General features: G+C 40.7%; 1 protein-coding gene and 1 long non-coding RNA gene across 2 annotated transcripts in view; one reads left to right on the top strand and one right to left on the bottom strand.

The window, feature by feature from the left end:
• Window positions 1-13649, top strand: part of LOC146008739 (heparan sulfate glucosamine 3-O-sulfotransferase 3A1-like) — a 120532-nt gene extending 106883 nt beyond the window's left edge. Inside the window, exon 2 of the mRNA XM_083148374.1 lies at window positions 10512-13649. Within this exon, the coding sequence (XP_083004500.1) occupies window positions 10512-11133 (622 nt within the window). The 3' untranslated portion in view covers window positions 11134-13649. The remainder of the gene's footprint in view (window positions 1-10511) is intronic.
• LOC146008740 (uncharacterized) lies at window positions 7074-7884 on the bottom strand. Its single transcript, XR_014444557.1, has 4 exons — window positions 7806-7884; window positions 7633-7702; window positions 7458-7527; window positions 7074-7146 (listed from the first exon to the last, which is right to left on the bottom strand). It is a non-coding gene; the product is annotated as an uncharacterized LOC146008740 (long non-coding RNA).
• Window positions 13650-27993: the final 14344 nt, after the last annotated feature.

Here is a 27993-nt window from a genome sequence, read left to right as displayed (position 1 = left end):
ATATGATCGCATGTGATGCGATGCGACGCGATTTTACCTGATTTGTAATTGTACAGGCACCCAGATGCCTTATTACCATGATAAATGCCCCAGCAGACCTGATTTTTAATTGTATACTCATCCTCATGGGTCATGAGTATGTGAAATGCCCCCCCATTGTTAACGCCACCCCACTATGAACGCCAACCTGAAGCATGGCGAGCGCAGCGAGCCCGTGAGGGGCGGCGGTACGCGTCCTCTGACCTTTTCATACCCCCACTATCCACGTCGGCGAGCGTGGCGAGCGCAGCGAGCCACTGAGCCCGAAGCGTGGCGAGCGGACGCATATACCTGTGAAGTAATCCATGTCCGCTCGCCACGCTTTGGGCTCGGTGGCTCGCTGCACTCGCCACACTTTATAAAGTCAACTACACGCTGACGTGGATAGTGGGGGCATGAAAAGGTCGGAGGACGCGTACCGCCGCCCCTCGCAGCCTCGCTGCGCTCGCCACATTACGGGTTGGCGTTCATAGTGGGGGGCCGTTAACAATGTGGGGGCATTTAACATATTTATTACCCATCAGAGTGGGTATACAATTAAAAATCGGGTCTGGGGGTGCCATTTAACATGGCAATCAATGGGAAATCGCGTTGCATCGCATGCCATTGTAATGGCATGCAACGCGATTTTAAAATTGTATACTCAGCCCGGGAGAAGGCTGAAATTGGGTCCATCGCATACCTTAATTTGTGGTATGCGATGCGATGGGCGCCGTGATAATACACAAGTACCGCAGACCCTTACTCCTTGGGCTTTGGATCCTCAGAGGGACATCTACCATCTCATTGGTGATTTGCGATTTTATCATGTTTATATGTGAGTGCATTTATAAAATAAATTAATTGTATCTTTTTAACAGTATTGCACTATGCCCATACATGTTTGAGCTTTTGCAGTGCCTTGATTTAAGGTGAACATTGAGAAGGAAATATTCATCCACCCACGTAATAGCGGTTTTATATGCGATTTCCCATCAATAAATATGTGAGAGTGAATTTCATCCAACAAAAGATACCAAGTTGTTTTGGCAATATTGCACTAGCATTGCTCTTTTGGAGATGTTTTCAGAACTAAAGAATATACAAGATCAAGAAGGATTTACTTTATATTAAAAGGAAAGTTATATTTGTACATTGGTGTAACTGTTTTGGTGAATGGCAACCACTGGTGGCGCTATTTAAAAACACAATATTGTGCATAGCCTACCAGAATAGTTTTGAATTGTGGGAGGAAACCAGAGTACCCGGAGGAAACCCACGCAAGCACGAGGAAAGGATATGACTTTTTATAGTTATTTTTTAAAATACAGGTAACCTTAAAGACAGATACTGCACTTTCAAGTAACTTAGCACTGGTTTGTTTTGCACTCCTGATGTATGTTGCTACAAATTAACAATTTTATTTTACATAGACATTCTCCAGGAGTTTATTCCCAATTTAATGATGCAGCATATTTAATGTTCAATCATTTGGCAATCATTCAAAATGATTACCTTAAAAACTCCAGATAATATAGAGAGGGAACCTTGCAGAACTGAACAGCAAACTTGGTCAGCACTGAAAAGAGGGACTTTTCTGTAGTACTGTACATCCATTTCTTGGGACTAATCTTTAAAATCAGGCACTGACTGTATTAAATATCAACATACTGGGCTGTGAGCCTGTGACTGATTTTGGCACTGGTTCACTTGAGAAGTGCACTTTCCCTGAAGTGTTATACTATGTTGAGTATTAAACCTCTTTATAAAATCAGCGTTATCCTTGGTTTTGTAACTATAAATCCCAGCATTCCTTGCCATCCAGTTAATAAAAAGTCATTATTGTATTTGCAGTGTCACAGCATCTGGTGACTCAAAGACTAGTCAAGTCTGATCCATAAACAATGATGTTTGAAACTTTATGTATGAGTCTTACTATCATCAGGCAGTAATATTTCACTAAGATCCCAGGAGAGAAAAGTGTTTATAGACAAATTAGAGCTTTATAGCATTAACAAATGAGTCTAATTATCTCATTTGCCCAGGGGTCCACATGTACACTCCAGTTTGTTTTGTGCAACAGGAGAAAGATTTTAATAAAATGTTCCTGTTAATCTCACAAAGTGCTACTACATATGGTTTCCCAGGGTAGTCTAAAATGATATCCCCATCACAGCCCTGAGCTTATATAGAAATCTTGCTGCTCATCAGTGTAATTGCGATTACATTGTGAATTTTTTATTTGCATGAACTTTGTGTCGGCGTTTTCATTGCAAATGTGGTCAGAGGTCACCATATTAATCCACTGGTGTCAGATGGGGGGTGCGGTCCATACCCAGATGTCTCCCTCTGAGGCCTCCCAACCCCACACTGCCATCAGTGCCCACTTTCTAGCCCAGTGATGGCTAACCTTGACACCCCAGCTGTTGTTGAACTACACATCCCCACATGCCCTGCATCAGTTTTAGCATGGCCAAATAGTAAAACTGTAGAAGGGCATGCTGGGGATTTGTAGTTCAACAACAGTTGGAGTGTCAAGGTTAGCCATCACTGTTAAAGCAAAAAGTGAGGATGTGACATTCCACAGCCTCCATCCGCTTCAAATACAAGAACGTCTTCCTCATAGACTATGTACATTTTGTGATAGGCAGTTTCAATGGCACCTCCCAGATGTCTAAAGCTGCCTCATTGGGAGAGCTGGCCCTGGCAAAAACCCAAATGGCATTTTTCGTTAAAGTGACTGGAGCCAATGCTGCAGTGTGATACTCTCCTGCAGCACACAGATCCTGTCATAGTGGAGGAGCCAACAGTGCAGGCACCTGCCGCTGGGGGCATCAGGTGTCACCAGACCCAGTGATGCATATATATCAATCCCTTAATTTTCTACATGTGGCAGTTGTAATTTTAAAAATGTTTAAAGTTCATTGGTAGAGATATTATTAAAAAGTATGTTTTTCTTTTTACATTTTACAGAACGTTTCTGCTGTACTCATGAAACTTTGGTAGGGGGTCACTGCATGCTTGTCTGACTTGAAGGACTCCCTTGCTTCATGAATATGTATGCCAATCTTTAGAGTGTGGTTCATTTTATGCCTTTACATATTGGCCCTTATTCTGGTTCATTTGCAAGGGCAAATTCCTTCTCAAATGGACAAAATCATGTTCACTGCTGGTGGGGCAGATGTAACTTGTGCAGAGAGAATAGATTTGGGTGGGGTTTTACTTCAAAGTGAGATCTACAGGGGCTGAAGTTAGATTTGCCAGCCGGCAGCCCCCACCAGCCACCAGAAGGGGACGCGCCCATGTCCCCTTACTACGGAGATCCCCGCCGGCCCCCACTGCTTCACCGCCGGTCTCTGCCGCCCAATCCCACCTCCCTGCTCCCCCCCTAAACCTGCCCATCTCCCTGAAGCGGAGATGGGTGGAGTTCTCCTTCCCCGCCGCCAGGAACCTGGGATGCTCTCGCATCCCAGCCAGATGCAGCGCTAACTCGCCAGTGGGGCGCTACATCTGTATATTGCAGCGTAAATATAAAGCAGTCAGTATTTTCCCTGCACAGAAACAAAATAACTCACCCAAATCTAATCTCTCTGCACGTTACATCTGCCCTCCTGCAGTGCACATGGTTTTGTCCATTTTAGAAGAATTTATGTTTGCGAGTGAACCAGAATAAGGGCCATTGAGAGGTTTGTAGTGCAAAAATAAAGCAGCCAGTATTTACCCTGCACAGAAACAAAATAACTCACCCAAATCTAACTCTCTCTGCACATGTTACATTTCCCCCCACCTGCAGTTTGCATGGTTTTGCCCATTTTGGGAACAAATTTGTCCTGTGATCAGGTCTGAATTAGGCGCTGTGTGTGCTGGGCTACATCTGTCCATTCATTATACTAATTTTTTTTTTTTTTTTATTAAGTATTTATTTATATTAACAACAAGTCACAGATTATCAATTACATATACTTCAAGTTTAAAGACAAGACAAACCTCCGGACTAACAAACATAAACACCAATCTGAGTTCATAGACCCATAATTAATCCCTTAGCAATTTCTAAAACTCGTCCTACCATACACAGTACGCTTTTTAGTTCCAGCCTTCTACTTAGTCCATCATCTTTACCTAACAAACCCTGTTTATGGTTCAGACCCAAATATTTCATCCATTTTTCAACTCTTACGATTCAGGGAACCACTTGACCCCCTATATGGGGCCCAATCTTATTTATACTTTATCTCCATAGTGAACATTGCCTTGCATTTTATTAAATCATCTTAAATTATGTCAACAAATTATAAATTTTAAATTCTTACTTGCCTCATACTACATATGTACATTTTATTAGCCAAAGAAGTATTCTTATTTATATATCCAACCAATATTATGTTTATCTAACCAACACACTTAATTTAGTGCACTACTATTAACAGTGAATTTCAATACGCATTTCTAACTTAGTGCATTTCTTACAACTTTCATTTATTAAAGTAATAAATGGCTGTGAACCATGCCGTCATCTACAGTGTCTTGTGTGTTAAAGGCCTGACCACTGCCAGAGGCAGTATACTTAATACTTGGGTATTTATCACAGGGCAGGAGTTGGAGGAATTCAACTAGTACAGTATCAATATCAGAAATACTGTAGCACAGTTTTATATCCTGGTCACTGGTATCATATGTACTGTACAAGCACATATGGGGGAATTCGATTGTTCTGCAGCTGAGTGCTAGTTTAGCTAATGCCCATAATTGTGCATGTCGTGCCAAAATACATCACACGTAAAGAGGCTAAACCTGAGCAAAGTACAGGCGCTTTTCTTTTGGATAGCCAAAGCCCGACTCTAGAGGATGTGAAAATAAATTCTGGGGATCCATTTGCAAAATAAGTGAATATTGCCCATTGGTCACCTACTAACAATTGAATACCACCCTTAGTGTGTGATATAGTATATTGTATGGTATGGACAAACATGAAGCTTCTTTCTAAACTTCTTACTAAACCTTGTTAATGTGATTCAGCAACCCAAGCATATCAGGCGGGACAAATAGGCCTTTGCCTATAGTGCAGCAGTATAATAAGAGAACAACCTCTCATGAATAATTTAAGGTATCCATGCACAGTTTAATCTGTACAGTATACACGGCCTGACTAATTAACTGAATTCTGTCAGATGTGACCATACAGGCAGGTTTAGTAATTTACTGATGAGTTTACTGTGTTCTTAAAGGCACAGATCAGATTTTGGGATATTTAGTTCTAAAGTTCAGTACATACTGTACAGAGATATCTCATGACCTCGCCTGATCTGCTGACCGAGGGGCCAATAAATGTAAGCATATACACATATCGATCACCCTGACTTCGTAGCAGGGCCAACATTCAAATTTGTCTGCCCAGCCAGAGGTGGAACTACGGGGCCCACTGTTACTCCTGTCACCTAATGTTTTCTCTGTCACCCTCTGCCTCTCTCTGTCACCCTCTGCCTCTCCCTGTCACCTACTGCCGTGTTGCTTATTGTGAACTTGAATTGGGCTGGAGGAGGGTGCCCAAATTATATTTTTGCACTTGGTCTCACAATCTACAAGTTCTGCAACTGTGCCCAGCTGTCAGTCCCTGCAGCCATTGTATAGTGTACAGGTGGTTGGCAGACTGCCTGTACACACAGCAGATGCGCTGATATACTGTAGCTGAAGATATATTCGGCATCAGCTGTACTGCAGGGCTGATGTGATATGTATATAAACCGCGTTATTCACAGAGATATTGGCTAGCAATATACATCTATTGGCCGCTTGCTTGAACCGCCAAAATAATACCCAGTTTGTACCTAAGTCATCCAAATGTGTCTAAAAAATATCAGCAAAACTATAATTATTTTCATAAATTGCAGCCGAGAATTCATCGAATATTGTGGTTGAAAAATAGGAAAAATATATAGTCATTTGTTAGACAACAATATTTCTGAATTAAACAGAATGCAGTAATACACAAATCTAGCACAACCGGGTGGGGGGGGGGGGGGGCAGCCTGTGGTACAACATGTGGCTAACCATAAACTCATGAAGAAAGGTTTTCCGGAAAGAGACAGAGTGTGCAGCAATAACTAGTGGTACCAATACATGAAATAAATAGAATAAAAACAAATAGCTTCTCCCCTTTAGTACTCTGTTTCAATAAATTGGTTATTTGTACTTAGGGGAGGGAGATAAAACAGAATATAGAGTGATGTTACAGACAATACAATTTATTAAATAAAGAAAAGTAAAAAGTAAGCAGCCAGTGAAAAGAAAGCCTCCATTCCAGGTGTAGGTAAGTGTCCAGCGTTGGTTTGCAACATGAGGAGTCCGTGTCTAACAAACCAGCTCTACTGCTGTCACACTTGCTTCAGTAGTTTTGATGCGTTTCGAGCTTCAGTTCTTCCTCAGAAGGCAGTGTAAGTGTATGGCAAACATAATGGCTTTAAATAGCTAAAATCTGAAAGAAGCTATTTCGGGTACTTCTGGTCAGCGGTGAGTAAGTTTATATGGCATGCATAAGTTATTTGGCCCTTCATGATACACATTAATTTAATGCAAGAAAGAGGCTTGTAACTATGAAAGTGAACTGGTATAGAGAGTAAATGGGTGGTCAGAGGAATTACATATTGAATTTCGAGAGGGGGAGGATGTCGCAGTGGTTCAGATGGTATTCATATTAAAAATGGGTGGTTTTCATTCCCAAGTTCTTGTAAGGGTGGAAATGTCAAAATTGTGAGACTGCATGTGAGGAGTGAAAGAGACGGAGATGCTGAGAATGAAGGCCAGATGAAGGCTGTCTCCAAAAGAGCCCTGGTCCAATCCCCATATATATATATATATATATATATATATATATATATATATATATATGTATATACAAAGAAGATCAGGGTGCGCTAAGGTAAATTACACAACTTTCTCATTAAAACATAAATATTTAATAAAAAGCCTCTGATAAGGCTTAGAATAAATCAAATCAAAAAGAGTTACACAGCCATTTCATAGAATAATTTAACAATCCACAGTACGGAACAGGTCCAACGCGTTTCGTCACCCACGTGACTTCATCAGGGGCGCTTTGGATGTTGATTGAAATAAGGTGCGATAGCACTGCAAATGATAAACATAAATTCAACATAATGCATAAAACAGCAGAATGCATATAAAAAATACGTATTTCTACACAAAGATGAGGTAATCGAAAAAAGATGAAGAGGACAAAGGAGAGGCAGAACAATTGATAGTTCAAAATTATCTTGATACAAATATATATATATATATATATATTTTTTTTTTAAACAGTATACAGATATTTTCCACCGTGTCTAAAAAAACACATTTTTAACAAATATAAGGATTCCATGTGTGCATTTAACATCCACCGAAAAGATCCTTATATAGACATTGAAGAAAAAGAGTACCTTCTAGGGGTGTATCCAATTGGTCAAACCATAGATATTGTATTCAAGCAAGACCCATACAGATATATATCTGAATAAAGGGACATACATGATAGTAAGGTACTTATTCATCATCTGTTACTGCATCAGAAAAATGCACATCACATATAATAAAATTGGGGTATAAAAATTGTACCTTCTTGGAGCGTCTCTAAATGACCAAATAAATAGCTGTGTACTTCAGCTAAAGTTGCACAGATGTAAATCTAAATGGAGAGACATATATGGTGGCCGAGTCAGACAATATCAACTTATATTTACCACCACCAACACCTAATGATAGTTAGGGGTATTTTTCATAGGACTTACATATCGCCAAATATCGGAACAAAAAATGCAATAGTCCAGGCGTATGTCACCAAGTATCACGTTTCTCACACCTTTTATATCAGTGTTAACATCAAGGACCAATGAGCAGCTTCAAAAAAATCTAGTAATATAAAAAGTTTTTTTTCCCCCATTAGGAATACATACAATGAGGCATAAATGCCCAATATGAGACCATAATAAAAAACAGGAGTTCAAACTTCCCAAAAAAGGGAGGGCATAAGGTTAAGTACTTACATAAGGCTGGGAGGCCAGAAGTTCACTCTAGTGGATCCAAATGCAGAATGACTGCTGGTGTGGAAAAAGGGCTATATAAGGACCCAGGGAGAAAACATCACTTCCTGTATAAATTAATCCCAGGTGTCCCCAATGGAAGTAAGCCTGTGTGTTAAAACACAATTGCCAAGACCTTTAATGAGACCCTAAGGCTCAGATAACAGGACAAGAGAATCCAATATTAGAATAGCATTGTGTGCTGATAAAAAAAAAAAAAACGAAACGTCAGGCAGCTCCGCTATGCGTTCCAAATCGGCGCCATTTTGCCTGACATGGAACGCACACGCTGCGCCGGATATGACTGGCCGCTAAGCTCCTGTATTGAATATAAACTGGTGAGCGTGAATGTGCTGTGATAGGTCGCTGGTCCGCCAATAACTTAGTAATGAAAACTGTGATCTAATAAATCCGGAAGTAGCATGCGTTTCAAAGCAGCGCCATTTTCCTAAGTTGACACGCAATAGCGCTGTGTTTAAGAAATTTATTTTTATCATTTGCAGTGCTATCGCACCTTATTTCAATCAACATCCAAAGCGCCCCTGATGAAGTCACGTGGGTGACGAAACGCGTTGGACCTGTTCCATACTGTGGATTGTTAAATTATTCTATGAAATGGCTGTGTAACTCTTTTTGATTTGATTTATTCTAAGCCTTATCAGAGGCTTTTTATTAAATATTTATGTTTTAATGAGAAAGTTGTGTAATTTACCTTAGCGCACCCTGATCTTCTTTGTATTTCTGTCCGTCCCGGGTCTCAGCTAACAGGGATCCTTCAGAGGTGCAGCTTTGGGCTAATAGGGCGCGGTGTTGGGTACCCCTTGCCTTTCTTATATTCATATATATATATATATATATATATATATATATATATATATATATATATATATATATAAAATAGTTGTTTAGTCCTGCACTCCAGATGATCGGGGCGATACCAGGGTGCCTTTCAAGTCGATAATATAAGAAGTAGAATCCCCTCCTGCTGTTGCACCAGCAACGAGTTGGATAGATAGGCGGCACTCACCGGATTTGTAATAAAATGTTTTTAGTGCATAATGAAAAATATATATTTACATGACTGACAACATTTCAAAGCCAAAGCTTTTTCATCAAGTCAGATTATGATGCCATAAATGCGTGAAGATGTGCTAAAATAGCAAACAGATAACCCGTTTGCTATTTTAGCACATTTTTACGCATTTATGGCATCATAATCTGACCTGGTGAAAAAGCTTTGGCTTTGAAACGTTGTCAGTCATGTACATATTTTTTTTTTCATTATGAACTAAAAATGTTTTATTACAAATCCGGTGAGTGCCGCCTATCTATCCAACTCGTTGCTGGTGCAACAGCAGGAGGGGATTCTACTTCTTTGTTTGGTAACTTTGTCATTTTAGAAAAGGCCCAGCTAATATTAGCTTTAATTACAGCCAGGTCCAAGGTGTATACAGTGTATCTACAGATGTGTGATGGTAATATTTGCTAATGGTACATAGTTGTTTTTTTCTAATCAGGCCTTTCCTGTGTATTTTATTGCATATCTATTAAAAGAAAGAAAGCTTTTTAATTCCAAGGAGTATCTCAGAGGGATTTTCTACCATTTTAGTCTATGTCCCAAATGCGTAACCACTGGAGACCTTCTATTCACAATGAATATGTATTGTACAGCCAGTGTAGTTTGGGAGTTAATATATACCATGTATATTAGATAATTTATACATCCATATATTATACCCCAATGATACATTTTTACATATAAAATCTTGCACTTGCCCAAGTAAGAAACACGGATTTACAGTATTATAATAAACTTGGCGTGAATATGGTATATTGAACTTGAGATGAAAGGTCCTATAACAAGAGAACTTACATTATCCTCCACTAGATGTACTGTATGTATTGCTCTTTTGAAGATTAAGCATTATTGTTGATCAATTGTAATAAACACTGACATATATATGTCTTATTTAAAATCTACTACAGTATTGTTTTTCATCAGCCGTGCTACTAACACTAAGCTCAAGTTCAAAAGCATTTTGACAGTATTCTAATGACGTATAAAATGTTCTGTAGAGCACTTCTACAATGTTGTCTTTTTGCTACGTTCCAACATATAGGAGAAACCTGACACCTACTACAGGTCTTTGTCACTTTAACAACTGCTCAGGATTCTCATGGATTTCCAGAATCGTTCTTGATCACTCATGACCAAAAGTATAAAAAGTTAGTGTAATAATTTAACATGGTTGAACTAGAGTTAAACTACCCCTTGCAAAGACCAAAGAGGGCATTGTGTTATTTGATTATTACAATATTTTTATATTGTTTACAAGGAGTTGTTACTTGTTCCTTACTTTATTTATTTATTTATTGTACTATTTTGATAATGTATTTCATTATTTATCTGTACAGGGAATTAATGCCAAGGACGCTAGATGGCCAGATCACCATGGAAAAGACCCCCAGCTACTTTGTGACCAAGGAAGCACCAGCCCGTATTTCAGCCATGTCAGAGAACACCAAACTGATTGTGGTGGTGAGGGACCCAGTAACACGAGTCATATCGGATTATACCCAGACGTTGTCCAAACGGCCTGACATCCCTACATTTGAGAGCCTGACATTTAAAAATAGGACTACTGGTTTTATTGACATCTCATGGAGTGCCATCCAGATTGGCATCTATGCCAAGCACTTGGAGAACTGGCTCCAGTATTTCCCCATGAACCAGATTCTTTTTGTGAGTGGGGAGAGACTAATCACAGACCCCGCTGGAGAACTGGAGATCGTTCAAGACTTCCTGGGCCTTAAAAGGATCATCACAGATAAACACTTTTATTTCAACAAGACTAAGGGGTTCCCATGCTTAAAAAAGGCAGAGGGGAGCAGCAAGCCCCATTGTTTGGGGAAAACCAAGGGCAGGACTCACCCCAACATAGATCCCGAAGTTGTCCAGAGACTGCGAGAGTTCTACAGGCCATTTAATATGAAGTTCTATCAAATGACTGGGCATGACTTTGGCTGGGAATACTAAAAAGATATCGAAGATATATATTTTTTATACACAATTGTAAAACTAATCTATAGGTTACATCAACCCCTAAATAAATGTATAGCAACCATGTTACATCAAACCTATAATATTGATAATAATTATTTGAAAAAATATACAGTATTATAGTCCCGGACACTGAAGCACTTTCTGAAAACAGAAATTTCTTGATTTATTATGCTTATTTGTGGTTGATTATAATTAAGGGGCCTTTCATTTAATTAGTAGCAAATTTATTATACTGTAGTTGTTTGCATTGCCAGAGAAGCAGATTTTGAATCCTATCTGATGCTGGAGGATGGAACCTCTACCCAAAGAAGAAGCTTACATAGAGTAGAAACTATATTTTTGGTGAAACTCAATTTATTTAATTTTTTTCCTATTTAAAAAAGAAAATGTATTAAAATGATAAGCATATTATTCTGTATGCTAACCCAGCTGTTTTATTTTCATTTCTACGTTACTGATGCCATCCACCCAATTTGTACAGAAAATCACTGGCAACCCAAATCATAGAAATTATTACACAAGGTAGAAAGTGCCTTGATTATTCTCCATTTGGACTTCGGTAGAGTAAAATCAATCTAGTTTTGGTACTCCTAATTTTACTTTTAGATGTCTTTCCCGATGATCTTTGTAGCTCTGCATTGGGTGATTACTATTTTGGACCTTCTACTCATAAGAACTTGAGCACAGATAATGCTTACGAAACATGATCTGCATGGGTAACTTTATTTAGTCCCCTGTTCCCCCCTTCATCTCTCTGTCTCTTTTTCTGTCTTTTCCTCTATCTCCCTCTCTTTCCTCTTTCCTCTCTCTTACTCTTCTCTCTCTACCATGTGTTTTCTCTCCTTTGTGCCCCAAAATTTTTACTATTTTCTGAACTAATAGAAGAGGCAGTCACTTGTAGTCTGACCCACCAGAGCAGTGCTGCCACATTGGCATACACCAGCATTATATACAGTATGTACCTGATGTCAGTGAGAGCATGGGCAAATTTAGGGGTCAACCTAAGGCACATTATTAGCTGCCCCCTCCATCATATCACTTTCCCTTCATTTTGGGCTCACTGCAGATGCCTCAAGACTCCCAAGTAGCCTCATCCTCAACCCAATAACACCTCCAGGACCACAATTTGCTACCCATTATCCCACTCCTATCAGTTGAATAATACATTTAAAATAAATAATTCCTAATGATATAAATAAAGGAATCACATGGCCTTATTAGCCTGGTGTGCCGCCCCCCAGCAAGTGCCTCCCCTAGGCACATGCCTCATGTGACTAGTGGGAAATACACTACTGTGGGAGAGCTGCGAATGGGGTGGGGTCCAGTTGTACATCTCCCTTCAGCTCTCACTACATTTGTCAAGGATGGACACCATAGCATACTCTGTAATAAATCCCTGCCCCTGCATTGCACTGGTGATTCAACAGTGAGTGTGTAGGGAGGAAATAGCAACCACTGAAACACCACCTATCAGCTAATGATTATTTCCATTGGCTAAACCATATGTCAATTTGGTTTGGCAACAGAAAAGGGTCAACTAGAACTGTTCTGTAGATGAAAGGATGTTGCCCTAAAGTACAGGGAATTGATAAACATTGCCCTTGACAAGACGCAGGTTTATACTGTTAGATTCATAATAATTATTCATCTATTTCTATGCCAGATAGGCAAAATTTCTTGGCTTTTGCATTTAAGGTGTTCCCATCACTTACCCAAGTGCAGGCAGATACTGTATTTTGGGGGGCTAAATCAATAATTGTTAAAATCCAGCTTGAGAATTCAGCTATATTCTATATACTTGACTTGGAATTACCAAAGTTTCAGGAAGTTTTAGTAGTTTTTAGAGACCTAATTCTGCTTAACCATTTGAGTGCCAAACGAATTTAACAAAATAAAGGTAAAATTAGCCAGGAAAACATTTTATTCATCATAATGACCTGTAATGTTTACTTTATAAAGGAAATATAATATTTTTGTACACTTTTTTTTTAATTTATAAAATAAATGAGTGCGACGCCGGTATTTTTAGTGGATATTTTACTCATCTCTCACATTAGATTTTGGCACTCAAAATTTCCAACAAGCTTTTGAATAAAATCTTCCAAACCTGTAGTTTAGATACATTTCTTTAGGAATAAACACATCTTTTTTAACTAAAGTATCACCCCATATAATTGTTTCACTCATCTTTAATATTGTTTTCTGCATTTATTTTATTTTAGTGTCACGTAATAAATTACACTTTTTTGATCAAAGGTAAATGCTTCTTTTATATATTAACGTTAAGTTTCTGCAGTTATACAGCTTGGTCATATAATCACATGTCAAAATAGTTCAAACCATGAAAGGTAACCATTGTCACAATTAAAATATTCCCACCCCAGCTTTTATTATTGATTAATAAAGAAATTACTTCTTGTTCAGCATGTCCAGCAATGAAAAAGAAGGGACGTAGGGGTAAATTTACTAAAGATTCTAAAAATCAAAAAAGGTAAAGTAGAAGCTAGCAACCAATCAGATTATGTCTACAATTTCTCTATTGCATCTTAGGAAATGGTAGACACAATCTGATTGGTTGCTATGGGAAACATTGACTCTTTTCAATTTTAGAAGCTTTAGTAAATGTAACCCCTAACTCTTCTCTGCCGAACAATAAATATGGACACCCACATTTCCAAAATGCCTTTTTAAATGTTAGAATATGGGATACCACTGTGCAGTACTTTATTGTGCTATCAAATATAGCTCAGAACACAAGTGCCCAGATATTGCACCCTGATTACATCGTGGGACTTCTTATGATTAAGAAATAATTTAGGCCCTTATTCTGGTTGGTGCGGTCAGAGCCGCACACGGGGCTCCGACCGCACAAACCAAGGGCCGCCCACCCGACGGATCGCCACGGCCGTCCGTACACGGACGGCTGGCGATCCGCACAAAAATGGTGGAGGCTACGCCTCCACCATGGTGGGAGCTGCCCCCTGCCTTCGATGGTCGACGACCATCGAAGGCAGGCCCGCACGCCGCGGCAGCTCCCGCAAGCTCAGACCACACGGACAATCGTCCGTGTGGGAGCTTGAAAGGGGGCTGAAAGCTGACATCCGGCGACGTCAGCTTTCCGCCCCCATGTCATGGTAATGAGGGCGTCATGCCCTCATTACCATGCATACGCCCCGCGTTTGCATGGGAACGCCCATGAAACGCGGGGCGTACACATAGGGTAATGAGGGGCTGAAGCCCCTCACGCCCCTATACGCCCCCTTTGCGGCGGACGAAATCCGTCTGCGGCGAAGGGGGCTGCACATGCGCAGAATGACCTCTGCGCATGTGCAGAACAAAAACATCGGCGGTACGGCCGCACGCGGGCCGTACCGAGCCGAGTAGAATAAGGGCCATAGAGACAAAACCAAGTAAAAGGTTTATAGTGGGGATTACTATCATCTACTTTAGAGAATAGTGTAGGGGGTAAGTTTACTAACCAATCCGATTCTAGCTATTATTCTCTACAATGAGCTAGATAAATGTAGATTTTGTTGCTATTGACAACATCTCTCACTTCTAAAAAAACCACTACGTGTCTAAGGGCCAGATGTATCAAGCTTCACAAAGTGATAACATGGAGAGTGATAAACAGCCAGCCAATCAACTTCTTCCTGTCATGTTACAGACTGGGTTTGAAAAATGACAGGTAGGAGCGGATTGGCTGGTTGTTTATCACTCTCCATTTTATCCCTTTGTGAAGCTTTATACATCTGGCCCTAAGTGTCTTAGCTGTAAAGTAATGTTAGAAACACTTGGAGGGAATGTCAAGTCTATTTTTTGAGGGCACAGAATTCTAGAAATGTTTAGAGTGGGGCAACATCACATAGAAATGTTGCATTGTCCCCATTGCAGGGTTTGCAATCGAGTTCTAAGAGAAGGCTTAGTTTTTCATAAAGGAATCATTAAAGGCATATTATAAAGCAGAACCAAACAAACACTTAGGAACTGTAGTCCCATATCAGAGATGAACCTAGTAGTAGGAAAGAGATGAGGAAATTAGGGCTTTTGTATGGAGTATGTGAAAGAGAACTAAACACCTCCACCTACCCAAATTCTAAAGTGGCTGTTAACATGGGCCAAACCTTCTTGAGTGAGGTGGGGAATGAAGTAGTATTTATGAAATGAAAATGTAAGCCTTCACTTTTATTATGTTTACACAGGGCCAAGTCTCTCCACGGGGGGTGGGGGGTATTTGCCACCAGCACCACCACTCACCTGCTCTCCGGCGGGAGGGAGGAGGGGATGCGGCTGCCACCGAGTTGCTTCACATTTGGTTTTGCAGGCGCCACTCACCTGGCTCCACGGGGGGAGGGGGTACCCCCAGGCAAATGCCTAAAGCTGCCTAGTGGTGGCACCAGCCCTATGTGACATAAATTCTTAAGACATACTCCAGTTCTCTTGCAAGTGCAGATAAAATTACAAAAAGAATGCTAGAAGTATGCTTGGAGCAGGGACATGACGCAAACAAGAAAGGTCTGAAAGAGATAGGGGAAACATTCAATTTGGTGACATTTATACAGCCAATTCAAGATGCAAAATGACCGTTCCAGTTTTACAAATGCCTCCAGATTTTTAAAACCTAAAAATGTTAATGTTCAAGACCATCAGGGGAAAATAAATATACTATTTAGCAGTTGGAGTGTTTGAGGATCAATGCTCAAGGGAGGAATGCTGAACTGCCCAAATTGCTTTTGAAATCAGATAGTTGCCCATATTTTAGTAGCTTCAGAGTAGGAGGGAAATGAGATTAGAGATTTTGTATTAATAAGAATGACATTTTCTGCATAAAATGCCTAATTGTGATCCATTCGAGTAACCTATACACAAAAAATTGAGGGATTATTATATAGTCTGGACCTTGAAAGTTCCATAATTAGAGTGATAGAATATCTGTCTTGTGCCATTGCGAATGTTGAAAGAGTTGGAGTTAAAGAGGGTAGCTAGGACCAAGGTGGAGGGTTGAATTACATGGAAATCCAAAGCTTGGAATTTTAAATGCATAAAGGTTCAATTGACCCTATAAGAGGGCTTTTCCTCATCCAAAAGCCATCAACACAGCAGTGTATTAACTCTTTTGAATGCAAACACATAAGTATGATTTAGCAGCAAACAACCAAAAGTCTTATGCATCCAGCTCCTCACCCATGTAATTCTACCAGATTTGGTAGGGGGTACTTTCTCAATTTACTTACTTTTAAATCCATTTTATAAAACTGAAATATGGTAGAACAAAAAAGTTGTCTTGCTGCTGAAGGCATATATGTCAAACGGTGTGATCATCTGGGAAGAGTGCACCAAGCCAACAGTACTGACAATTTAGCCTACATTACATTTACAACACAATCAATGCTATGACTGTTACTTCTTTGTCTCTACTCATTACTCCCCATGTCTTGCAATTCCCATAAAAGTAGGTTTGCCTCAAGGTTCTGTTCTTGGACCTCTCCTTTTCTCTATCTATACATCTGCTTTAGGTGAGCTCATTTGCTCTTTTAATTTCCAATAACCTCTTTATGCAGATGATGCTCAAATATACATTTGATCACCTCAAACCCCCCTCCCCCCTCCCCATCTCTGTCCTCACTTAAATATCCAGCTGTCTCACTGCTATATCTTATTGGATGTACAAGTGCTTTCTTAAACTTAAAAAATATTAACACTGTGCTTATCATCTTCCCACCATCCCGCATAACCTTGCTTAGCACAATTTCACTGTCTATCAATGGCATAACTTTCTCCTATAGCCCTTATGTAAACTGTCTTGGCATTATCCTTGATTTCTCCCTTTCTTTCAAACCACACAATCAGTACATTTTGCAGTCCTGCCATTTTCATATCAAAAATATTTCTAGAATCAGTTTTTGTCTTACTCTGGATGCTTCTGAGACCCTTATCCACTCACTGGTTATTTCAGATTAGACTAGAATCTCATCCTATGTGGCCTCCTAGATAAATGCTTCTCTCCACTCTATCCTCAATGCTGCTGCCTGGCTAATTTTCCTATCTGAACTTATTACATACACATCCCTCCACTTATACGTTTTTCACTGGCTCCCCATCCTTTCCCATTCCAAATCCAATTCAAGCTTCTCACGCTCACCTACACAGCAATCACCCATTCTTCTCCCATTTACACATCTGATGTTACCTCCTTTTACTGTCCCACCTGCCATCTTTTCTCACTAGTACATTCCACCTCTTATGACAACTGATTACTTAGTCCCATTCCTGCCTCCAAGATTTTGTCAATGGTGCTCCCTACCTCTGGGATTCTCCACAATTCCCTATTAGTCTCCCCACCTCTCTATAAAACCCAGCTATCTCCCTGTTACATGTTCACTTCCATCCCATCTCTCATCCTTATGTAGGGTACACACCAGAACGATTTGGCCTCAAAACACACAATTTAGATACAATGTCGACCAATTGTATGTAAATTGGGCATGTTTTGGGCCATTTCAGATCCGATTCCAATCCGATGCGCAGCCCCAAAGGCCGATTGGTCATTTCACAGATCCTACCTGTAGCAGGCATCATGTAGAAAGCAAAAGGTTTTGTCACGGTGTGGTGCACCATAAGAAGAAGATTAATCAAATATAACCTTTATTGGTTCATGACATAAAAATTGAAATTTAAAAATACACAACACAATACACATGAGACAGACTCCAAATATTTAAAAAGGCTGTGTCGGTGTTGTATCAATGCACTCAAATTGTTACGTACTAAGTAAATATTTGATAACCCTCAGCGTCTTATTTATTGGTATTCATTCTACATATAAATCTGTTTGTTACTTGCTTCACAGCCACTTGGTAGGTATATGCAGATTGGTGAATACATTTGTAAGAACAGGTTTTTAATAAATACTCTGTTGGTCAACAGGGTTAAATCATTCTTTGGAAAATCATTCTTTTACTTCAACTCCAGCCATTCGTTGTTAACAGTGTATTATTTTATTGTCTAAACCCAAAGTTTAGTGATACAATTTATATGGCATGTTGCAGTTCTCAAATAGAGCTGTGAATTTATATACCCAATAGTCACAGTTTATTGTTGGAATGTATAAAATTTTGTGCTGATTAGTACAGTGTGTGACAAAGGGTTGAAGGGATTGGAAGAGACTGCTGTAATTGTTCCCCGCTATATCACGAATAATAAAGGAAAATTGTGCCGCTGACAGGGGTATAGTAATCTGTCACAATATTGTGGGGGATTACAAATCACAGTTCAAGCCTCTATATATTTCAAAGTAACATAGTATGTTGGATTAGTTAGACAAATTCAGTAAGTGCCGGCGTGTGTTTCCCGGACGGGACACAATACCGTCCTCTTGGTCAGACCCGATTGCAACAGCATTCAGATAAGCCATCTGCTCGGGTGACTTAGAGGTTAAATATTTACACAGTGTCTGGCTGGGTCAGTTAAATAATAGCAAGCGGTACCTGCTCTTACAAGAGCATTTGTGTGAAGGATGCTTAATACATTTTTATATCACAGAATGTAGAACCCATACAGAGGGAGTGCGTATGATGCAGCCGTACACAGCCTGTGGCCGACGTACGTTTAGCTGACGCTTCAACAAGTGAAAAGTGGAGGGGGCCATATATCATATAGACACAGATTTATTCTTAAACCATCTGGTCTTGTGTGACTAACAACCCCCCTACATCCTACCTGTAGCAGGTAGGATCTGGAACCAACCATTCAGCTGAGTACAGGTCGAGATCAGATAGTATTCAGGTAATGTGCAGGTTGTGAGCAGATTGTGTGCTCCAACAGATCATGAGCTGATCATACGATCGTCTTACAATCAGCTTACGACCTGCATCTTCCTGGTTTTTACCAGGCATAAGCCTCTTCTACAGTACATGATTGCATTTACCCCTCCTGTGTCACAGTGGTCTGTCTACTCCTCCCCTTAAGATTAAATGCTCTCACAAGCAGATTCATCTTCCCTCATATGCTTTTCCTTCTCCTAAACAATTTTTGCTCCCAACATGCCACCCTGATAATTATTTCAGTGTCCTGTCCCCTAATACCAAAATCACTGGCTTATCCATACAGGGTGAAAGATGTCCAAGGGCCATTTAATTATACTTACCTCTCCATTGGTCCAGCACCAGCAGCACAGCGGCACAAATTACTGGGAAAGAGGACGCCATCCAGGGCCGGATTATAATGGGGGCACAAGGGGTCAGTACCCCTGGGCCCCACTCTAGCTAGGGGCCCCCTGTGATTGGCATGTGTTTTTTTATAAAAATATATATATTTTATTAAGCTAAATGTTTTCTGCATGGGAGTGGGGTAGTGGTGCAGCTTCACCTATCTGCCCATGTGACAATGATTGATGGTGCTGAGCATCAGGAGCCATGGCACACTGATTGCACAAGTGTGCAGTGCATTACTGGGAGTTGACTAGGTCCCATGACACTTTGCACCCGAGGCTGAGATGTTTATACTGAGCTCTGATTGGTGGAGCTCATTACATGCTTCTCAGGCCAATGGAGAACAGCAGCAGCAACCTAGTCATGGGAGGGTCTTTAATCATAGGCAGCACTGAGACTGTGAGGTCTCCTACAGAGTAAGGTGCAGAGGGACAAACACAGGCTTTTTATGTGGTATGTATGTATTATGTATGTATGTATGTATGTATGTGTGTGTGTGTGTGTGTGTGTGTGTGTGTATATAAATATATATATTTATATATACAAATAAATAGATACGTGGTTACCGGCACTCCAAGATACACATGACAACTGCCCAGGTGCTGCACTCAAAGAAATGGTTTTATTCTTGAAAACAGAGTTAAATCCGAAAAGTTGGAGTTGATTGCGTCTGCGTAGTCATTTTTGTGTATCTGTATATCCCCTGCAGTTACCCATTGACCAAGTTTATTCTGCCTTCTCTCTGTGTTTTGACAGTGTAATATTCTCCCATGCAGTTTGCGGCCAGTAATGACAAGTGCAAGGGGGCCCCCTTGTCTAAAGTGCCCCGGGCCCCCCAAAGGCTTAATCTGACACTGTCGCCATGGCCATTGTTCCCGGAGACCTGTGCATGCGCATTATACTCTGGCACAATGCCGTAGTCTATTGCACCGGCAGAGAGGAGGGGGCCCAAATCGGAGCTTGCACACGGGCCCCTTCCTTTCTTAAAGTTTCCCTGGCTGCAATGTTTATAAACCATGTAATAATAATACTCTATATAGATATAATTGGCATTCCCATAACTGTTCATTGTTGTTCCTTGACCCAGAATCTGATCTACCAGCACTTCTCATAAAAAACTTGAATCGATTCCTACCTCCTCCACCCCCTTCTAACTTTCCAAACCGCAGTTAGTTACTACTAACACTGAAATTGATACTATTTTGTACTGTTTATTGTGTTCTTTACGGATGATGAAAAATGGTGACCTTTCACATTTTTTTGTTCTCCCTGTTGCAAAGGATTCAAGCCCATTTCTTTATTTGGCTGCAAAGGGGTTAAAACAACATCAGAATGGCATTCTGGGTCCTTGCTCTGCAACATCCAACAACAACAGTTTAGTGCTGAACAGAATTCAGCGTAATAAAGATCCATTAGTCTGCTGATCACACTGCTGACAGTAAATTGTTTTAATGTGCAAAAATTGTTGGTGTCTTATTACAAGAAAAGCTGATGTGATTTGCTTTTAGCAAAGTGAAGTTCTTAGCAAATCCATAAAATAGGACAAGTGAAACCCACAGGTATTAAGACGTTGGTACAGAGATTTAGAACAGCGATTGTCTTGTACACAAATAAATTGCTAAAGGAAACTCTAAAGGAAGCTATTTTGCCAATGGGAAAGTTTAAAAGTTTTCAGCAGTGTTTCTTTTGTATTGAGAAAATACTTTAATGCTAATGACCACTGGAAATTGTTACATGAAAAGTACTATTGAAATTCAGTGTAATTTCATGTTCTTTAAATAATGTGTCTTTCCACATTATTTTTATAGTGTTGTTGCAATCATATACAGATAAAATGAATGAAGCATGGCTGCATTTTTCAGCCATTATGTTCAACTTTACGGTTATTTGATAGGGAAATAATTTTAGAGCATAATTTGGTTTTTCATTTTTATAATGTGATACATAGGGACAAATTTTTCAAGCATGTTTTCACAAAAGTGAAGCCAAAAAAGAGCCATTTCTGAATTATCTCATGAATTTTACTAACACAACAATGCTTTTATGTAATATCTCCTGGGTTCCAAAAGGATCGCAGGAACTCTGCTTGGAAACTGTGTTGTTTTCAAATGAATCAGGCCACAAAAGCATATTTTTGGGGGAACTTGATTTCCATATCTAATGCCATCTGAAGATGGCCTTAGAAGACATGTTGCACATTATTCAAGCATTTGAGAGACCATGATTCACAGAGAGTGAATCTGATTTACTGTAGCTTATATTTGGGAATGAGAAACTTCAGTGAATTTGCTGCAAGTCTACAGCCACCATCAACTGGGATTTTGCCATCTCTGAAAATACCCGTAAGTCCTCGAAATGGGCTAAATACAGACACTTAGGAGGTGTTTTTCACTGCAAAATGTATCAACTTTAATCTGACAATTTGGGTGAGATTTAATAGGATGAGAGATTCAGAAAGTGAGAGATTTGGTGAGAAATCTATTTTTTTTAAAGCGGCAATCATTTGCACTGCAAAACCAGTTTGATTTTGAAGTGTAAATGATTGCCGCTTTAAAAAAACTGGAGATTTCTCACCAAACTTTCTCACCAAACTTTCTGAATCTCTCATCCTATTAAATTTCACCCTTTGTGTCTAGCCAAGAACCCACCAGGAATGCAACTGGATGGATTCTCAAAGTATACTGAGTTGGTCAACAGTTACTTCCCCATCAATGGACTACCCCAGGAGAAATCATTTAAATTATTTCAGAATTAATAAAATAAGCATTCGAAGACTCAAGCCTAAAATAAATAAATTAGAATAATTAAATAAAATATAAAGTTCTGTTACTATTTTTACCCTTTGAGTGCCAACATCTCTGTGAGAGATGTTCCAAATTTCCTCTAAAAAAGCCAGCATTGCATAAATTTCTTATATAAATTCAAATAAAAAAATGTTGTGTAAATAAAGATTAAAGTTCCTATATACATATTACAGGTCATTATGATAAATAAAATGTTTTCTTGGCAATTTTCACACCTATTTTGCCTGATTCACTTGGCACTCTAAGGGTAAAGTACAAAGAGACACCCTTAAGGCACCAATGGTGGTATCACTGTTTCTTAAACGTCCACAGAACATAGGTATTCTGCATTCTAAAAAATCTTATTCTGCTTTGCTACTATAAAGAACAGTGTTGTTGGTCTGGAAATTAAATATCGAGGAAAGCGTTGTTGGGTATACAACAATGACCGATCTTCAATGCATTTTCTCTTAGGCTAGCTTTGCTGTGGAGGGAAACCTTTCATAGCAATGTATTGCTATATTGAGTGACGTATGAATGAATGCACCACCCAGGAGAATATTTAAGGCAAACTGTCTGTACTAGAGAATTGTCAGCAGGCATACTGAGTTCTGCATACATTCACCTATTGGGGGAAGGCTGTACTACAAGCATCCTGTCCTCTAGAATATGATTTCAAACAAAATGCACAGGGTCAGATTCTCTAAGCTTCAAAAGTGATAAAATGGAGAGTGATAAACAGCCAGCCAATCAGCTCCTGTCTGACATTTTCAAACACAGTCTGTGACATGGCAGGTAGGAGCTGATTGGCTGGCTGTTTATCACTCTCCATTTTATCACTTTTGAAGCTTAGAGAATCTAGCCCAAAGTGAATGAACAGAAAATACATACAAATTAAATCAATATTTCATGTGACCATCTTTTGCTTTCAAAACAACATACTGTACATTCTTCTAGGTACACTTGGTCAAAATCAATGATTTTGTAGGAATATAGTCTAGTGCACAGTCTGATTAACCAATCATACAAAACAGGAGATAGTGATCATCATTTTTATATGTAAGTTAAAACACAATCATTAGCTAAAACAGAAACAGCTGTTTTGGAAGATTAAAAATGCACGAGGTGTCCTGCAGGGAGGGAACACCTCCCAATGGGACTGCCTTTATGACTGGCAGGTCGGACTTCCAATAGGAAGTCATTGCCAGTCACAGTGATGCCAGTGGTCTCACAGACTGCATCTGGCTTCACTACAGTGGTGGATTTTACCTGGGGGGCTGCAGCCCATAGGTAAAAACCGCCACTGGCCAAAAGTCATACCTCTGATGTGCAAACAAGGCTCCTTGCAAGTCTGGGGCTGCATATCAGCAAATTAAGTTCAGGATTTGGTCAGGAACAATGGTGTTCACAATCCTGAGAAAAACAGGCATACAATTCATCCAGGAAAAAAGGTTGGTAGACTGCGCTCATTGATGACAGAGTGAGGATATTTAAAACAGAGTATATTTTAATACTAAAAATGGCATGTATAAATTACAATGTAAATTCACAATAAAATAAAATAAATTCATCCATCATACAATTCTATCAGGGATACATCTGATTGCAGCACATCAATGACCCCAAACACACAGTCAATGTCATTAAGAACCTTCTTCAGTATAAAGAAAAGTAAGGAGTCCTGGAAGTGATAATATGGCCCCTCAGAGCCCTAATCTTAACATCATCAAGTCTATCTGTGATTAAATAAAGAGACAGGGGGATTTGAGCAGGCCTTTATTCAAAGAAGATCTGTGGTTAGTTCTCAAAGGTTGGAACAACAGCAAAGGCAAAAGGTGGTCACACCAAATATTGAGAAAAGTTGAGAGTATACAGTATATATACGTTGAGAGCTTTCATTTGCCTTTTAAATGTGGGTTTTCACTTAAAAAAACCCAATATGGAAGTATGGATAGAAGCATTGTACTTCACTCATTATGTGGCTTATTTATCAATGAGTGATAAAACTCTTTGGAGATGACAAAACCTTTTGCTTATGATAAATGGATCTCCAGCCAATCACCTTCTGTCATGTTTCCAGTCCCTGTCATTAGTTTGAAAAAATGACAGTTCAGAGCTGAATGGCTGGAGTGACATTTATCATGTGCCACAAGTTTTTCGAACTGTAGCTTCAAAATAACACCTTTCTTAGCAATCCACAACTGTTCTGACATGCGATATATGTATGTACCAGGGCTGGAAAGGATGATAGCAGACAGAAGAAGACATCCTTGACAAAGACTGCACAGCGGTTGAAACACGTTGGATACATATCCACCAAAACAGCACAAGTTCACATAAGTCTGCATCCAGCCTTCACCAAGTCTCCTCCCGTCCCGGCAGGGAGTCAAGCGCACATCGCTCCTACTACCCTGTCACTCCCAGCTGACGCTCTCCAGCCGAACCCGGAAGTGACGGCTGCAGTAGTTGCAGCAGTGTGGAATCATAGCCGGCAGACCTGCCATCAGCGTGGGTGCTGGTGAAGACATCAGGAACTCGCGGCGAGGGACATCTGGATAACACCGGCCTACAGGGTATTGGGTAAGTGTGCAATGCACCACCGGCTGGGTTAGGGACGCCAGCCCCCGGTGCCATTCACGCACTTACCTTGACCTCCCCTCCCCAGACATTTCACACAGAGACTTACCCTTCTATCCCCTCCCCTATCTGTACATTGCCCAAACACAGATATATGAACATAACCCACCCAGACTCATGTCCAAGCAGTACCACAGTACCAGTAATTAGCAGACACATATCAGTGAGAGCTGATCTACTGGGACTACTGTGAGGTTCACACACGGTGTACCTACCCCTTCCCCCCTCCCCTCCCCCCTTGGCAAGTGTGCATCCATGCAGCTTCACATCTATTGTATGATATTTCACTTGTAAATAAACTCCACGTTTGCATCACAATATTGTATACCTCCTATCATTAACCCCACACTAGCAAGAACCAGTTGTACTCTCATTAAAAACATTAGAAGGTGAGCTCGGGGCTTATACCATTTCCACAGTACATAGGTTTTTTTGTCATTCGGTTATCTCATTGGACACACGGTCACTGAGCCATCTCTTATCCTGCACTCACATAAGGGCACATCAAATCAACCCTCGTAATACACACAGAGGAGGTTGTTAGAAGGTGAGCGCAGAGTTAATCCATACTCTACTACTAAAGCTAAATCTTGAGCTAGGACGGCTCATAACTCAGCAGCCCCTTCGTACAGCAGTTATTTGGGCGCTGGCAGAACCCCCTATCTTAACAAGGTGGTAGTATATAGGTCCTGATTCAGACCTGCTTGCTAGGCAGCATACTGTATATTCCCTGCCTAGCTAGTGGGTAAGTGCCGCCCTGGCGAACAACCCCACCCCCTGCGCACCAACTGCATCTCCTCAGTAACATGCAAGGGGATGTGCCTGAGAGCACATCCCCCTCACATGCGGCCGAAGGGGACTGAATTAATTTTTATTGTCTCCAACCATCAAATTATTTCGGTACTTGTTTCCTAGCACGGCCACAATCGTATGGATCGTGTACCTTTAAGTTAAGGTACACGATCCATACGATGGACCCGATTTCCTTTGAAATCAGGTCCATTTGGCCGGCTAGGACAAAATATCGGGGGCATCGCGTCGGTCGGGACCATTAACAATGGTCCCGACGCGACCGACGCGATGCCCCCGATTTCCCCATAGGCTTCAATGTTAAAAAATATTTTAACATTGAAATCGTGTCGGGAAAGGTAAAATATCGGGGGCATCGCGTCGGTCGGGACCATTAACAATGGTCCCGACGCGATGCCCCCGATTTTTACATAGGCTTCAATGTTAAAATATTTTTTAACATTGAAATAGTGAGAAAATGTGAAAAATGTGAAATGGGCCAATATGACCCATTTCACATTATAGATGTCCCCGTCGTCACCCCACGATAGACGGCAACCCGAAGCGTGGCGAGCGCAGCGAGCCCGCGAGGGGCGGCGGTGCGCGTCCTCCGACCTTTTCATTCCCCTACTATCCACGTCGGCGTGGAGTTGAGAATAGAATAGTGTGGCGAGCGCAGCGAGCCACCGAGCCCGAAGCGTGGCGAGCGCAGCGAGCCCCGCGAGGGGACGCGTATAACTTCACAGGTATACGCGTGCGCTCGCCACGCTTCGGGCTCGGTGGCTCGCTGCGCTCGCCACACTATTCTATTCTCAACTCCACGCCGACGTGGATAGTAGGGGAATGAAAAGGTCGGAGGACGCGCACCGCCGCCCCTCGCGGGCTCGCTGCGCTCGCCACGCTTCGGGTTGGCGTCTATCGTGGGGTGGGGTGTACGCCGTTACATTTGGGGGGGTTGGGAATATTTTACATTGAATCCAATGTAAAATCGGGTCCCAGGGACCCGATTTACATTTCATTAAAAAAAAAAATCGGGTCGAAAATCGGTCGGTCGCGTCGATCGCATCGCATGCGACCAAATCGCATGCGATGCGATCGACCCGATTTTTCCGACACGACCACCCCGATGTAAATCGGTGTGGCCGTGCTAGGAAACAAGTACCATTATTTCTCTTCCCTTTGGAAATAAAAGTCTGTGAAAAAGCACTGTTATTTCAGCAGGAGATGGCTGAATATGGGGCGGGCGCTGATGTCATGTCATGTGACGTCAGCCGTTCGATCAGGCATCAGCCCACCTGCATACCCATGGGAGTGCTCAGTGTTTTCGCACATCTTAATAAACCTATAACAATGCAGTCAAACAGAAACACTTGTAAGCAATTTAATGATGCAGGATACACATATTTGCGCGAGATGTAGAACAGTTCAAGGATTCAGGATATGTTTTGGAAAAGGGAATCAATAGTGCTGTGGAATAATGTCAGAACAATAGACTAGTACAGCACCAGTCACTCCTCTAGAAACACTTACTGTATGAAGTGACTTGTTGCACTGCCACCTCCCCTCTTGGCTGAACAGGTTTTACAGGAACCATCACACTGTAATTGGTTCACAAAACCATCTGGCTGGCAATTGGTACTGGTAATCACCTAATGGTCTCCAGCATGGTGGCACCCAGTTTGCAGAAACACACACAAGGATGCTGAGCACCCGAAAGACACAACAGCACCCCAAACGCAGATCACCATTACACAAATAGTGCTGCATGCCAACATGGCTGTAATCTCCACTGTCTCATCTGCCAAAAATGAGAAACTTGCATGTCCCTCCACCGGCTTACCATCTCCTGGATATATACAGTAAGTCCCATGAACTAATGCCATAAAAACCCACACAATCCTGACAACAGTCCCCAAAGAACCATAAAGCTATTCAGCAGGTTCAGGGTACACAATACTCGGTATTAAACTTACAATCTATAGGGAAATAGTCATTGACAGGCAATGATAAGTACTAGATATTGCATATTGGTCCAGCCAGATTGCAAGGTTCTTGGAGGGCTATACTGTATGATTCAGTCACACAGGAATGTTGACCTAGGGTCAGTGTGCGAGTGTAGAAAGTGAAAAAATGTAAAGTTATATGAGGACTGTATAGAGAGGATATAATTGGATATAACAGCCTACTGTATGCAGGTTACGTGCTTGGTTCTGGAATTTGATAAGTAAGAAGAGTGGATTTTTCAGGGAATTCAGCCCTAAAAAGTAATGGGTGTGAATTAGAGACACAGATCTTGCGCAGATTAGAGGGGTCTAGCTGGAAGATATTTTGTTATTAGTAAAGAGGTGTATCCTTCTTGTAACCAATCATGTGCATTAATAACATTGACAATTATTCATTTATTTATTACTAGT

This window comes from Crinia signifera, chromosome 6, assembly GCF_055691185.1.
Source record: "Crinia signifera chromosome 6, ASM5569118v1, whole genome shotgun sequence".
In the NCBI taxonomy this organism is placed as follows: domain Eukaryota; kingdom Metazoa; phylum Chordata; class Amphibia; order Anura; family Myobatrachidae; genus Crinia; species Crinia signifera.
The sequence above is the reverse complement of the archived record's forward strand: the minus strand, read 5'-3'. Positions and strand labels throughout refer to the sequence as shown.